This window comes from Cornus florida, unplaced genomic scaffold (assembly GCF_030987335.1).
Source record: "Cornus florida cultivar Cherokee Brave unplaced genomic scaffold, ASM3098733v1 CherokeeBrave_3.0.0_Hap2_Chr02, whole genome shotgun sequence".
Classification (NCBI taxonomy): domain Eukaryota; kingdom Viridiplantae; phylum Streptophyta; class Magnoliopsida; order Cornales; family Cornaceae; genus Cornus; species Cornus florida.
This window is the reverse complement of record NW_026775572.1, coordinates 4,213,915-4,227,643: the sequence shown is the minus strand read 5'-3', so window position 1 is coordinate 4,227,643 and position 13,729 is coordinate 4,213,915. Positions and strand designations below refer to the sequence as shown.

At 33.8% G+C, this 13,729-nt stretch overlaps 1 protein-coding gene across 4 annotated transcripts; it reads right to left on the bottom strand.

Annotated features, from left to right (window-relative positions):
* Positions 1 to 3,967: 3,967 nt before the first annotated feature.
* LOC132293199 (ABC transporter G family member 22) lies at positions 3,968 to 12,408 on the bottom strand. 4 transcript variants are annotated; one of them, XM_059790561.1, is made up of 11 exons: positions 12,287 to 12,408; positions 11,376 to 11,787; positions 9,424 to 9,515; positions 8,623 to 8,858; positions 7,799 to 7,954; positions 7,486 to 7,669; positions 6,514 to 6,822; positions 6,124 to 6,411; positions 5,111 to 5,395; positions 4,915 to 5,022; positions 3,968 to 4,629 (listed from the first exon to the last, which is right to left on the bottom strand). In XM_059790561.1, the coding sequence occupies exons 2-11, from the start codon at positions 11,779 to 11,781 to the stop codon at positions 4,408 to 4,410; spliced, it is 2,286 nt and encodes a 761-aa protein (XP_059646544.1). In that variant the 5' UTR covers positions 11,782 to 11,787; positions 12,287 to 12,408; the 3' UTR covers positions 3,968 to 4,407. The 4 variants fall into 4 exon arrangements, with proteins under 4 accessions (XP_059646544.1, XP_059646546.1, XP_059646545.1 ...); XM_059790563.1 differs by having other exon boundaries at positions 9,445 to 9,515; XM_059790562.1 differs by lacking the exon at positions 12,287 to 12,408 and adding an exon at positions 12,071 to 12,273.
* Between the last annotated feature and the right edge of the window lie 1,321 nt (positions 12,409 to 13,729).

Sequence of the window (13,729 nt, the reverse complement as noted above, 5' to 3'; positions counted from 1 at the left end):
ATTAATGTTATTAATTATAGCAAGTGAGTCTCCAAGTTCTTTATTTTTTTCCCCTTCACCAAATATAAAAATTACTACATTTATTTCTTTTATTTATTCTTTTATTTTTCCTTCCAATTCCATCAATCCAAAGGCTAACTCTAAGGCTATGTTTGGTATAGTAGAAAATAAATAATAATATTAGTTAAGAGAGAAGGAAAAAAGAAAATGAGAGAATATTGTTAACTACTTATTGTGTTTGGTTGATTAAAAAATGATAATAATCATGTTTGTGAAAGGAATTGGAAAAAACTATTTTAATGAATTTATTATCATATCCTTTTTTATTGATTTTGTCTACTATAGGAAAAATTTGATATTAATAAAATTTTATTAAAAATTATTGCATTTCCTTCCGTTTACTCCCACTTTTAGAAGGATAACAAAAGCAACCTAAAATGCCTAAATTGTATTATTCCAAATCACTCAATTTCCTTTCTTTTCCCTTAATGATGTATGATCATATTTCATTTCCTTCTGTTTCCTTTCTTTTCCTTCCATCACCCTCCAACCAAACTGACACTAAATCAAATGCATCCAACCAAACTGACCCTAAATCAAATGCATCTAGACCTATCCTTAAAGTGGAGGGAGGGGTGTGGGCAAAAATTGTGTGGGGCTTTATCGTTAAAAATAAAAAAATCACTCATATAATATGTATATAAAGTGTATAAATACATTATAAAAAATTTCTAACATTCAATCTTAAAATAAATAAGGACCTAAATATTGAAAAGACTAATCTATCACTCCATAATTGAATAAAAAATAGGTAAAAAACTAATTAGTTGTAAAATTATTAAACTGTCACTCTTTTTTTTATATATAATATAGGATTGTGGGCAAAAAATACGTTTATGGTATACATATAAAATATATAATTCCATATACATTCTAAAAATTCCTAAACATTAAATTTTTGTGCAATGCAATGACCTGAATGCTGAAAGACTAAAATGTTATGTATAACTGAATAAAAAATAAGTAAAAAAAACTAATTAAATATGACAAGTGTGTATATATATATAGATAGATAGATAAGGACATTATCGAAAGAGACAATGGTATTTTTGAAATTTTACATCTTAAAAAGAATTTTATATACTCAAAATAAATGATAAGGGTTTTATTTGCCAATGATAAAGGTGTTATTTGTTAAAAATATAAACATTAGTAGTGTTTTTCTAACTTTGCCTAAAGACATTATCGGAAGAGTTGACGGTACTTCCAAAAATTTATATCTTAACAGTGATTTCAACCCCTTTTCCAATTTGCTCATTTTTCAAACTACATAACCCTTTATTTGATAGTTTTTATTATATACCCAATATAACAACATATTATTTGTCAAAAATGTAAATATAAAGAGTATTTTTCACACTTTATCATTTTTTTTCTTGTTATATATATACACACATACATACATTCACGAAACATGAATTTTTTGAATATGGGTTATGTTGTGATTTATTCAAAGTATGTTAGTACATTTTATCGTTAAAACCCTGATTACTCTAGTTTCTTGACGTGAGTAAAATCTGAACAAATTCCGTTGGAATATGCCTACGGCTAATTAATAATTAATAATATAGCAGACCTTCAACAATGTTCTTTCAATTACACTATCCCATCTTCTTGAGGTATCATTTGTTCCAATCATTCCAGACCATTTCCTCTTCAATTCCATATACAAATACTACAAGAATTGCTATGGTCCATCACTTCACTCTGTTGATCAGTCACCATAAAAAGATACAATTGACTAGTTTCGGACCCAGAGGTCAATAACACAATCTTTGTTTGTAAATATTCTTGACGCCCTAATATTTGATGCTTACAGAATGAGTACAATGAAATTAGGGTTTTTACGATCCCGTGTTTTCACTCGGTAAAAGATTCTAAATTTGGCATTTTCACACTGAGAGACCAGAGACAAAGATTTTTGTGCTTTGACACTATCAAAACCCAATATTTTAATGGTCTTCATTGTTGGGTTTAAATTGGTGGTGTGTTGGTAAATAGAGGGATGGATGCATATTGATGGTGGATCATCTGTCATGCATGTTCGATTCCAGCGATGAGGTCAGTTTTATTATTATGATAATATTTGTCTGAATTAAATTGAAACATTATTTCCTGGTAACAAGAAACCAAATGCCTAGGGTGATTACATTCATTCTGACTCATGCCGTTATTGTTGATTTTAAGATTTTCAATGATGTAGCCTGTGCTAAAATGGATCAGTCATAAAGTGGATGTAACTTGTTGGAGATTTAAGGGTTTTTTGTAGCTCGATAACAGAGGCCAAATTTATTTGTTTTTAGGTCCTAATCTTATTTTTATTTTTATTTTTATTTTTTACTCATTTCATATATTAAAAGAGAAGTAGTTGGAACTTTGGTTATGTTAGTGTTTAATTCTCAACAGTGGATAAGTTAAATTATAGATAGGAGTATGGATTAACGCTTAGGAAGTTCATATTAGTAGATGTTGGATGAAATACCATAACCTCTAGATGATTTTATTTTATCTTTATTGTTTATGACTTGGAAATTGATGATTGCATAGCTTCGTCTTTTTGTCCCATAGTATTTTCATGAATTTGATTGTGCATTGCTTAAAGCTTCGCGGCCTTTGCCTCTTTGGGACATGGAATTTTAATGATACTGATTGTGTATTGCTTAAAGTTCCATGCTTGAATGTTATGTGTTTTGTTTATGAAACCCATATTTATAACCTCTTTTCAAAGATGCAAAGAAAAGAAAGAAAAAACTTACACATGATAAGATACAATAGGTGATACGAAGAAATAGGAAAAAAACTAAGATTTGATGAATATTTTGACAACTGTGTTTGGAAGAGGAGTTGGAATATTTTTTGTTGTAAGCTTAAGATTGATAAGATTTGACATTCTGGATTGGGATTTTAACAACTATGAATATTCTTACAAAGTTTGACTAAATTTTTCTGGAAATACTGATTGGGTTGTGAGCTTTTGCGCAATAACACGTGCAACAGTTTTGTTGGTAAAACCAGAACTGTATCGGTACCTGATTGAGACCAATCTCGTCAACTTTGAGCTCTTTTCTGAAATCTAATGAGATCTCGTTTTGCCTTTCGGGTCACATGCCCCGTTCAATTCCAATAACATTGTCGAGCCAGTAATTCCAGAACATATTTTCTTCGGGAAACAAAGATACCCTGCTTCAACCTAGCAACTTTAATACTTAGTAGCTATCTAAACAATCTTCCCACTGTGTAATGGTGAGAATCACCCGAGGTTTATTTGTGTTTCAACCCTAGAAAGCATTTTTTTTTTTTTCATTTGACTAGAATTTTCTAGAGTCAGAGCTGGAGAAGAAGCCCACAATATTGGATGCAGCTCTCCTTAGAAAATATTAGAAACATTAAATTAATTTGTGGAAAAAGTATAAGTTGCATCTGAATGTAACAATGATGTACAGCAAATTGAGTTGCAAAGTAACCCACGGGGATAACTTAATGGCAAAGACTCTCACCTCACATCTTGGAGGTTGAGAGTTTGAATCCCCTTGGGGCCGTCACCAGGGAATTTTCCCGGTAACTGCCCCATACATGTGGGACAGGGGGACTGTATGTGCATGGCGGTGGATTATGGAGTGCTTTAAGAGGCTTGACACCACCATCATCGACAAAAAAAGGAAAAAAAATGTGGGTTGGGTGGTCATCACAGCCAAATTTGAGGCATTTTGCAATACTGGGATTTATTCAGATTAGCAGTTGAATATTCTGTTATAATTTTATCTGAACTTTTGGGTATTGCTATGTGTACAATGGTGGTAAAGTTCAATCAATGATAATTGAACTAGGACTTTTTTAATCATTACAAATGATTGTGCATATCAAAGTAAGTTATTTTTTGTTTTTTTATCCTACCTCGACACATCAATAACAGAAATTGTGGAATCCATACGCATATTCAGTAGAAATACAATAAGTTGAAGTTGGTACTTGGTATAGCTGATGCATAAAGTGTTCTCATATTTTTAGGGACAAGGACCTACCAGTGAACAAAAGTTCAATTTTATGGGAAAATATTTAAAATGGAACTTACTTATCAAAAAAAAAATTTACAATGGAACTCCATGCAGTGATGTCCACATACATGCATAGGATAACATGTAACGGTCTCCTCTATATCACTTTCTGCTACCTGATGAATTTATAACTTCTTAAAGCTGAAAAGCTCAGAAGTTTTGGATCAGTGATTGTAGCTAGTATCCCTTTTCTAACTTTGTGACTCAATTCTTCGCAAGTTCTCTTTTAGACCTGTAAAAGAGCGGAAGCTGAGTTGCTCAGCTTTGTACTCTCTTGAAGATTGTCACTCTTTTAAGCTCCAGGTTGGAGCGTCATCGTTCGCAATGATAGGTATGCCAAAAGACGGTAGCCTACAACCATAGCTAACAGGACACTAACTTCTCTTAAACCACTGTCTGTTTTCATCCCATTGATTGTGGGACTGATGTGTTCATACTGCACCTTTAGAAGAAGTTTGTAAGTGTGGTAGTTGAAGGAGAGATAGCGGAGCCATGATATGAATACTGGAACTGTCTGCAATGTCACATAGACTATTATTGTTACTACCCTTTCCAGGATGTGGTGTTCAAAAAAAGAGCTTTCATAGAACTTTTAAGTCAATGTTAACTATAGTAAGTTCTTTCTCCTTTATACTCATTCAACCAACCTTATTATTATATTTTATATAAATGTGGACTTCGGTTGAAGAACACATTAGTTATTCAATCTTTTGAAAACTATTTTCTTCTTGAGTTTCAAATATTTTTGAGAATGAAAAGTCTGGGATGGTCTGACTTCTAAGCGTATTGGCATGCTTACCTTCACAAAGTAGCCACCTGCCAACATGAAGGTCATCACAGTTACGGAGGCTAGAGTTGTAGCCCTCTTTAAGTCCATCAATGTAGCCCCAATTGCTAGTCCGAGGCCCTGCCATTACACCCCAGCTTATCTTATCATGAAGCATAGTAAAATCTTTATGGTACCCTGTTGGTCTGATAATTAGAAAGAGGCATACCTGTGCTGCTATGATGCAGAGGAAAACTGTAAGAATGCTGAGGAAAAATGGACCAGCACTCATTCTCAAGCCTGCCATGAAATAGACAACAAGAAGGAAAAGTACTGGCAGGATGAGGTCAAGTGGAAGGTCGCTTGTAGTCCTGGCCAAAAAATATGCACTCAGTCTGTACATGTCGGCTGCTCGTTCCTTGTTCAGCATGGCTCTTTCTTGAGGAAATGTGAAAATTGCTGTGAAGACTGGAAAAAATCCCCAGAAGACAGCAATGAAGAAAAGCAGCCCTGCCTGCAATTCAGTGTTATTATTCTAGGTTGAGACCTGATCTTATATTCCATGTTTGTGCAAGAACAAATGTTCTAGTTACATGACCAACTTATATTAGGATTCTTTCATGATAGAGCCAGATGTCATTAGTATCTTCTTTTAAACATGATTCTTTAGAACCTTTTCTTGGTCACTTTAACTAGTATTTGTATGAATTTTATTCTTGCAATGAAATAATCAAATTTAGCGAAAATGAATTGATTTTTCAGTTATAGTTAGGTTTTGTAAATATTTTTCCATTGAATATTCATTCTCTGATCTTTTTGCTTTCTTTATATTCTGTTGGTTCTTTCCAATGTGTATGAGATTTGTTTTTACCCTCATTGTTGGTTGCATATCTGAGAAATATTATCAGAAATCATATTGCACTATTTAGAGACCAAAAAAGGTAAATCACATTGCAGAATCTCAATATTAAGAAGCAATGGTCTATGATTGCATGAATCAAAGAGGAATAATTAAGTGCCAGTTGATCAATCTCAAATGTTTAGTAGAAGGCCACAAAGGTCGATAATTTAAGCTTTATACATTAGGTTATTTGTTTACTTCTCCAGTACCTCTCCTCAGTTTTTTTGTATATAGCCACCTCAGTTGTGGCTTTTACATTGGGGAATCTAGTAAGGTTGGACAGTTAGTGTTCCATTTTGGTCGATGTATTTGTGTGCTATGACAAAGTAATGATTGCATACCTGATCTTGAAGTTCTTCAGCTTTGTTGCTACCTGACTGCCACCAGAGCAATCCCAAAATAATTGCAGTAGAGAGAACTTGGGTGATTCTCAACCAGCTAAAATAGTCATGCCTCCTTTCTTTGAGTCCTCTCCTGCATAATATGGAGAACTGTTCACACCAGCTTGCTCCCCATTCTCTCTTTGTGGAATACGCTTTCGATTTTACTTCGTCGTCAACCGGTATTGGAACCAGAAGTTTCTTTTTCTCATTTTCTGCTACTCGTGTCTCGTAGGCCTCTACAAGATACTGTTTAGAAGAAAAAGAACAAGAAAGTTAAACATACTTCATACATGGTTTCTCTATCAAGCTACCCACAATTTTATGCTCATGAAATCAATATTACTTTACCTCATGCACAACTGCAGGAGATGGCTTTCCATTGCTTGTTTCCCTTTCTGAGTTACCCATTTGCACTTTGTCTTCTAATTCTGATGGTACAGAAACATCATTAATGTTCCCATTTGCAAGGTCTAGCAGGAACTCTGCTGGGTTCATGGCAATCAGAGGGGAGCATCCTATGGATGAGAAATAAAGCATTGCTTCTGATGCCTTTCCAAAGTAAAGTAAGCTTCCTTTGCCAAGAAGGATCAACTTGTCAAATTTGTGGAATAGTCTGCTGGATGGCTGGTGGATTGTGGTGATTACTGTCTTCCCGGCCTTGCCATAAGATTGAAATAAATTAGTAACACCATATATTTAGTAGATAATTGGTTATTGCATGTCATTTGAATTATCTATATTCCTTATATCATATTAGTTTGAGTAATTATATGTCTATATCCAAACAACTAGGACAGAAAAGCTGCTAGAAAGATGGGAGTACAAAGGACTTAGGACATGATTGTATCATTTAGGTTGGATGCATGCTTGAGCAAGTGTTCTGAGGAAAAAGCTGTGACGAGAGGCTAAGGCCATAAACAAAAGTAAAAAATGAGTCTGGATTTAGTGGGATTGTTAATTTTGTGTGTGTTATGGTTGGGCTAACTGCTTATTTTTTAGGATGGTCTTTTGTTGTATTTTATTTATTTATTATTTTGTTCATTAATTCCCCACCACAACCAACCGCCCCCCGCACCACCCCCCCCCCCCCCCGCGGGGATGATAATAATATCTCTAGAACTTAGCCCTTTGATATTAGTTGAGCAATAGCTTGTTTCTTATTGTGTATGTGATTTCCTGAAGATGGTGTTTAGTTGAAAAAATAGAGTGAGTCTGTGAGAGTAAACAGAGAATAAACAAACATTGGCAAACTGCTTTTAAACTAAAAATATTTGTATGTGAATAAATGAACTTAAAGATAAGACTTTAAAAACAATATACCTCAGCTATATCTTGTAACATATCAACGGTCCTCAAAGCAGTTGTTGAATCTAAGCCAGAGGTTGGTTCATCAAGAAACAAAAGGGAAGGGTTGATTATTATCTCATTGCCAATACATACACGCTTCCTCTCTCCACCTGAAACACCCCGAACAAAAGATCCACCGATCATGGTGTCTTGGCACCTGTGTGAATAGATATTTCCAACTGATTAGTTTTGAGAAGAATATTAACTAATTTTTGCTTCTTTAACCCTTACAAAGTGAAATAATCTTCATCTGAAATTTTTAATGTTCTGGAGAGAGAGAGTTTACCTTTCTAATCCCAGCTCGTATATTACATCTGTGGCTCGCTTTTCCTTTTCCTGCTTCGTCAATGTCTTTGGCAGCCTTAAGAGAGCTGCATATGTTAATGTTTCCTTCACTGTAAGGTGAGGAAATAGAACATCGTCTTGAGTCACGAATCCTATCCTGCCATGTTTTTCATGTTAGTCTAATTTGTAATTGCTCTTTTGTTTCATACTTCTATTCATTTTTGCTGTAATATTCGTTTCAGACAATACTCCAAGGTAAACTTAGGGATTCCATGGGTGCAAGAAATCATAAAATGAAGTTTCAATCAGGTTTGATGGAAAAGTTTCAAATTCTGTTGCTTATGGTTTATATCCAAGTAACTCAACTTTTTTATCCACCTAGGGGGGAAAAAATCCACCAAATAAGATAGAAATCACTTTTTTTGCTCCTCTGTTTGCTTTTATTATTTTGATGTTGAATTACCATAGCTTTTTTTGCGTATGAAAATCAACTACTGATGTATCTTATTCTTTCTTGATATGCAGTTTAAGTGATAGTCGTAGCTTGTATAAATTCTAATATACCTTCGTTTGCATGCAGAAAATATACTACTGTTGTCTTTGAACAACTTCTCTACAGTTTTCAGTTCTGATATGGAATATTCATGCTTCTTTTCTCTGTGTTCATTTTTTAGAATTTGGATCTACTCCTTGAAACCAAAAACATGAACTTATAAGTTGATTTCCAATAACAAAATCTGCATAAACAGAGTTATTCCTTCAAATCTGCATTGTTAGATTCAAACCAGTGAATCAATCTCAATACACTAGGCTCTAGATTGTTACCTGCTTTTTAAGAACTTCGAATATGGCTTGTCATTGTAAGTAATTGAACCACCTGTGGTAGACTCCTTTATCCTTCCACCGAGCAGACTTAGGAGCGTAGTTTTTCCACTTCCTGAAGGTCCCATTAGTGCCAAAACTTCTCCAGGATTCACTGAACCAGTAATTCCATTTAAAATATCCTTCTCCACTGTGGATGTCACGCCTTTGAAAACTAGCTTGTATGTCACATCCGTGAACTGCATAACGTAGAACAAGACATGGAGCTATTAGTAAACACTAAACAGGCAGCAAATTCCTAACACTAGCTGTTTATAGTTATAAAGAAATAGGACAACAATTTTCGTAGTTTGCATCAAAATGACAACACTAATTCATTCAGGAAAAAAAAAATGTCAACACTAATTTTATGCTTGGGTCTGACTCAGGAATGAGTCCAACCTCAGTAACAGCTGAAGCAAGTTTGAAACCATACTGCAGGTTTCATAATCAGATATACAGGTATCTGAATTAGTTCCTTTGTTTCCCTAGACCAAAATTGCAGTATGTTTTATTATGACATGTATCGCACTGTTGTTGTTGGTAATTATCTAGTCTTGTACATAAATATCATATAAGATGAGATTCTGTACAAGACTGAACCTGACAGGATTGCCATGTTCAATGGGATGCGTTGATCTCTACACAAGTCTCCGTCCTTTCCTGTCCAAATAGATAGTATCAAATTAATCCATGTGCAATTCGGGGATGAGGATTTGACCGGGATATGCTCTGCAGATCAAAGAAAGGAAACTGAAAACCTACATGCATGGCAAGAATCATCACCTTCAGATAAATTGGTAAGGTAGGCTCTGTTTGAATCTTCTTCTTGCGCATGCCAGCTTCTATATCTTCCGCTGAAATGGGCATTTTTATAGTATGTATCAGTAAGCACAGACCTTTTTCTAAACTACTTTGTTTGAAAAAATTTCGTCCTTTCAGGTTATCCCGTGCGAATGAGCGTAACATCACACGATACTGTAAGTCTTAGCATGTTTTCTTGGATGATAAATGCATGTTTAGCAATACTTATTGTTGTTATTTACTTTGTTTCTGTTAACTTTTTTTTTTTCCCCCCAATATATGTACACCCTTGAATTTTATTTATTTTTTGTCTTCAAGAATTTGAAACTTTCTATTTCTACCGGAATACTATATTTATTCGTATGATTTTTAAGAACCCTAAATCATTCAATTTGAACATCCTGAATCAAATTGTTTCTTGTTGTCTAAGTGTGGTCTTTTCATCCTCAATCAAGTACCTTGTTTGGTTTTGGTATGGTCATAGTACCAAAATTTCTCCGAAAATCAGGGTGGTTTGTTACGGTTGATAAAAGAAGTCAAGTCATGTCATATACTCATATAGAAGCCTTTTTCTACCTTTCACGTTCACGGTTGAAAATTATTTTTGGCTGGTCATTTTAAGAATCGACTGTGAATTATGGCTGGCAAAGAAAAAGAAAAAAGAAGAAGAAGAATTTGGAGAAAAGTGGCCCTTTAGGTAATTTTATTAATTTGGTGAAAACTTTCTTGAATTGTTAAAAAATATTCATATTTAGTATATGATATTAAATTTTTTTGAAACTAATGAAAAAAAAAAAAAAAAAAGGTCATTCAAGCCGAATGAAAAATAACTGTACATCATAAAACACATTACATCAGTCACATATTAGAGTGACCTCATTTTATAGAAATTTCATTATTTAGTATTTATAAAAACAACTGTAGTAGTGAAAATTTAAAGTAAATTTAGTGAAAGCTTAAAAAAGGGGAATATGTATGGAAGAAGATTTAACTGCTTATAACAGTGAAATTTCAAAGTAGGGGTGAAAACTTCAAAACTGTGGAACTTGGATGTGAACGCTTCTGCCGAATCTGCTTCCAAAGTCTTGAGGACATGGAAGAAAATTTAGGTCCCATCACAATCTCCAGTTTAATCAATGGAAACTTTATCCTTCACTTTCTCATTTTAATGGGGCCCACTCTTCACCAGCTCCACACTGTTGGTCTTTTGTATTAAAAGCGAGGCCTGGTAGTTTCTATTGATAGCTGCATTACTTAAATCAGATATGTTTTCTTTACTCTCCCAACAACCTTTCTTTTCTGAACCAATCATTTGCTCAAGCTGAGCTCTTAGTTGTTTCCTGATAAAGATGGTTTTTGTAGATTATAAAAGGACCAAAACACCTCTATACTCTTAGTTATGGGATGATATGAACCAAAAAGTGTAATCTTTGTAAGGGTATTTAGGTCATTTAAACTTTGAATGACGTATGAATGAGGGCAAACCACTTTTGTTAAAATTTTCAAAAAAAAAAAAAAAAAAAAAAAAAAAAATGAAAATAGATGTATGGAAATTTGCCTGCTCAATTTATTTTATTTTATTTACAAAAACTTGCCTAATTAATAGTTTTTGAAAACTCAATAAAAAAAATAAAAAAAAATTTGTTTTGAGAGAACTTTATTTTAATATTCTCTTTAAATAGTTTTAAATTCTTGCTAATTGTTTTAAAAAACTGAACTAAATAGACTCTTCATCCATTTCATTTATTTAAAGATAAACAATTTTGCCTTTCATTTTTTACTATTAGTTTTAATTAATAAACAGATCCTAAGAAATTATGGTTATAGAAATGAATAGAGGACAAAAAGAAAAAAAGAAAAAAAAGAAGAAGAAACATTTTGAATTTAAAAACTTAGTAGAACTAAGCACTTACGAATATCTTCGTCACTAAATGGGCCGAGATCGGCGATCTCCTCCGGAGCCATGGTGAAGCCTGTGAAAGAGAAGGAAAATCCGAGGCTAGCGCTAGAAGCTCGGCTCAGAGCGGCGCCGCTGCTCACTTCATCAAAGTCCAGCTTCATTTGAGCACTTCTTGACTTTCTAATGTGTGTATTTTTGCCACTGCCAGTGCGCCCAGGTGATCCGGCTGCTAGTAGCTGTTTGCTCGACTTCCTTGAGAGGGTGGCACCACTCTCCGCTGCTCCTGCTGCTCCTGCTGCTCCTGCTGCTGCCTCACTCGACATCGGTGACTTCATTGCTGCCATTGCCGCCGCCACTTTCTCCACCAACTGATCTGATTTTGTCCTCAACAATCCCGGACTCGAGTTTGATTTCTCCATCTTTTACTATATATTGTCATGACACATGCACCCACAAGAACTTTTTCAAGTTAATATACAAATACTCATATATATAAACTAGAAGGATAATTTGAAACTTAGGAATCAAATTTAAAATGCCATTATATAGGTGTGTGTTATATATCTGAACCATGCAAATTTGATGCTTTGGATACAAGTAGCTATTATTTTGCCTAATCTAAAAAAGGTTAACATGTAATTTACTTTCTAATAAACAAAAACAGCATGACAAACTATTTATATAACTTCTGACATGGTAATCACTTACCACTTTCTAATAGATAATAGATATGGAGGTGTTCAATGACTTCTACACTGAAGATTTTCCAAGTAGAAATTATAAAACACACACACAGGGGGGGGGGGGGAGAGAGAGAGAGAGAGAGAGAGAGAGAGAGATTATGAAAATATTGCCTAGTAGACCAAGAGAGAAGGAAGATACATGTAAACGGTAGAGGAAGACAGAGAGTGGGATTAAAAGTACCTTTTGGAAAACACAAGTCTCAAACTAGTAGAAGAATTAAGAGAAGATCTGTGTTTAATAGGGAGAGTCTACTCCAAGTACTAAGGGTACTAAATGATCACCTTCTCTTGTACGTCCCTTCTTATAATGAGCAATTAAGAGGGGACGTGGAAAGTTACACAAGTACCCCCAACCTTCATCATTATTAACAAATGCATGCATAATTCCATTTCCACAATTCATGATTCATGACATAGATAAATCTGATGGACCTAACATCAATCACATTCATGGAGTTATAACATCCACACCGTACACGTGTTCGGACAGTTCATGTTCCATTTTGTTAGGAATTTCTTTGGTTTTGGATCTCAATCAAGTTCTTGAGTCGATTGATAGTAAACTTTAGAAATTAATGTTGCTTAACCTTATTAGGGTACTTGGAGGTGGCACCTTATCAAAATGGTGAAGATGACAGAAGCCATGGTCCTTAATGTCTGTATTATGAGGCCTTGGTTCCATCTCAAGTTACCTATCTTGCAGGGTACCTACTATCTAGCAAAATGTTTTGGAATTTTGCTTATGTCATGTGCACCATTTTTTTCCATAATTCAAATTGGATTTTGGTATGTTATCTCATGTGGTCCTTTTCTTTTATTTGCCATAACTGTTTAAGACTTGAAAAGTTGAGCAAATGTCATCGTAGTGTCACCATATTATCATCATCGTTGTCTTTATTCTACGATTTAATAAAGCCATTATTCGACATTAAGCTAGTTGCATGCAATGTTAAGATGGAAAGATTGTCTAGACCTAACATTTAGTGTTATTATGCTTTTAAGTGATTGCTATTAAGCTTGTGGTATATGTAGGGTCTTTAGTCCATTAGAGATGTTTACGTTTCGATTCCACTAGGCATAGTAGTATGGTATGTCTTCTCACTTGTCATTAAAAAAAAAAAAAAAAAAAAAAAGAGAAAAAGAATATTGCTACTGTAACAAATAATTCAGGTCTACAGTATTAGTTAAAGAATTTTTATTCACTTGGGTATCTCGATCACTTGAAACATATTTAGAGGCAAATAAAATTTCGCCAGATGTTTCATGTCTAAATTATTAACTCAAATATATATAATTTTTTAAAGAAAAATTTTCCTTTCTTCCTAATCTTTTTTAAAGAAAATAAAGAATGAAAAAGAGATTGTGTAAGTTCTCTCAAACTTGAATTCGTATATTTGTTGTTTGTCATTTTAAGCTTTGCCATTAAACTAAAATAATGGCATCATAAGAGAGTTTAATATCATTCTTCAGCTTTATATAATTTTCACTCTATTTAGATTTAAACCTTAAAAAAAAAACCCACTATTTGTTTTCTTAGTATTTTTATAATTTAAGAAAAGATTAATGTCATTTCCAAAGATTAATGTCATTTCCCCTCTCGCTGTCTTGTGTCTTAAAATGGAAG

Bases quoted from the DNA above. Each gene is read 5' to 3' on its own strand.
- LOC132293199 (XM_059790561.1), bottom strand. From the start codon at position 11,781: ATGGAGAAATCAAACTCGAGTCCGGGATTGTTGAGGACAAAATCAGAT. The intron at 7,670-7,798 runs GTAAACTCTCTC...CTATTCACACAG, and splicing joins TACGAGCTGGGATTAGAAAG to GTGCCAAGACACCATGATCG. The intron at 5,023-5,110 runs GTATGCCTCTTT...GTGTAATGGCAG, and splicing joins TCTGCATCATAGCAGCACAG to GGCCTCGGACTAGCAATTGG.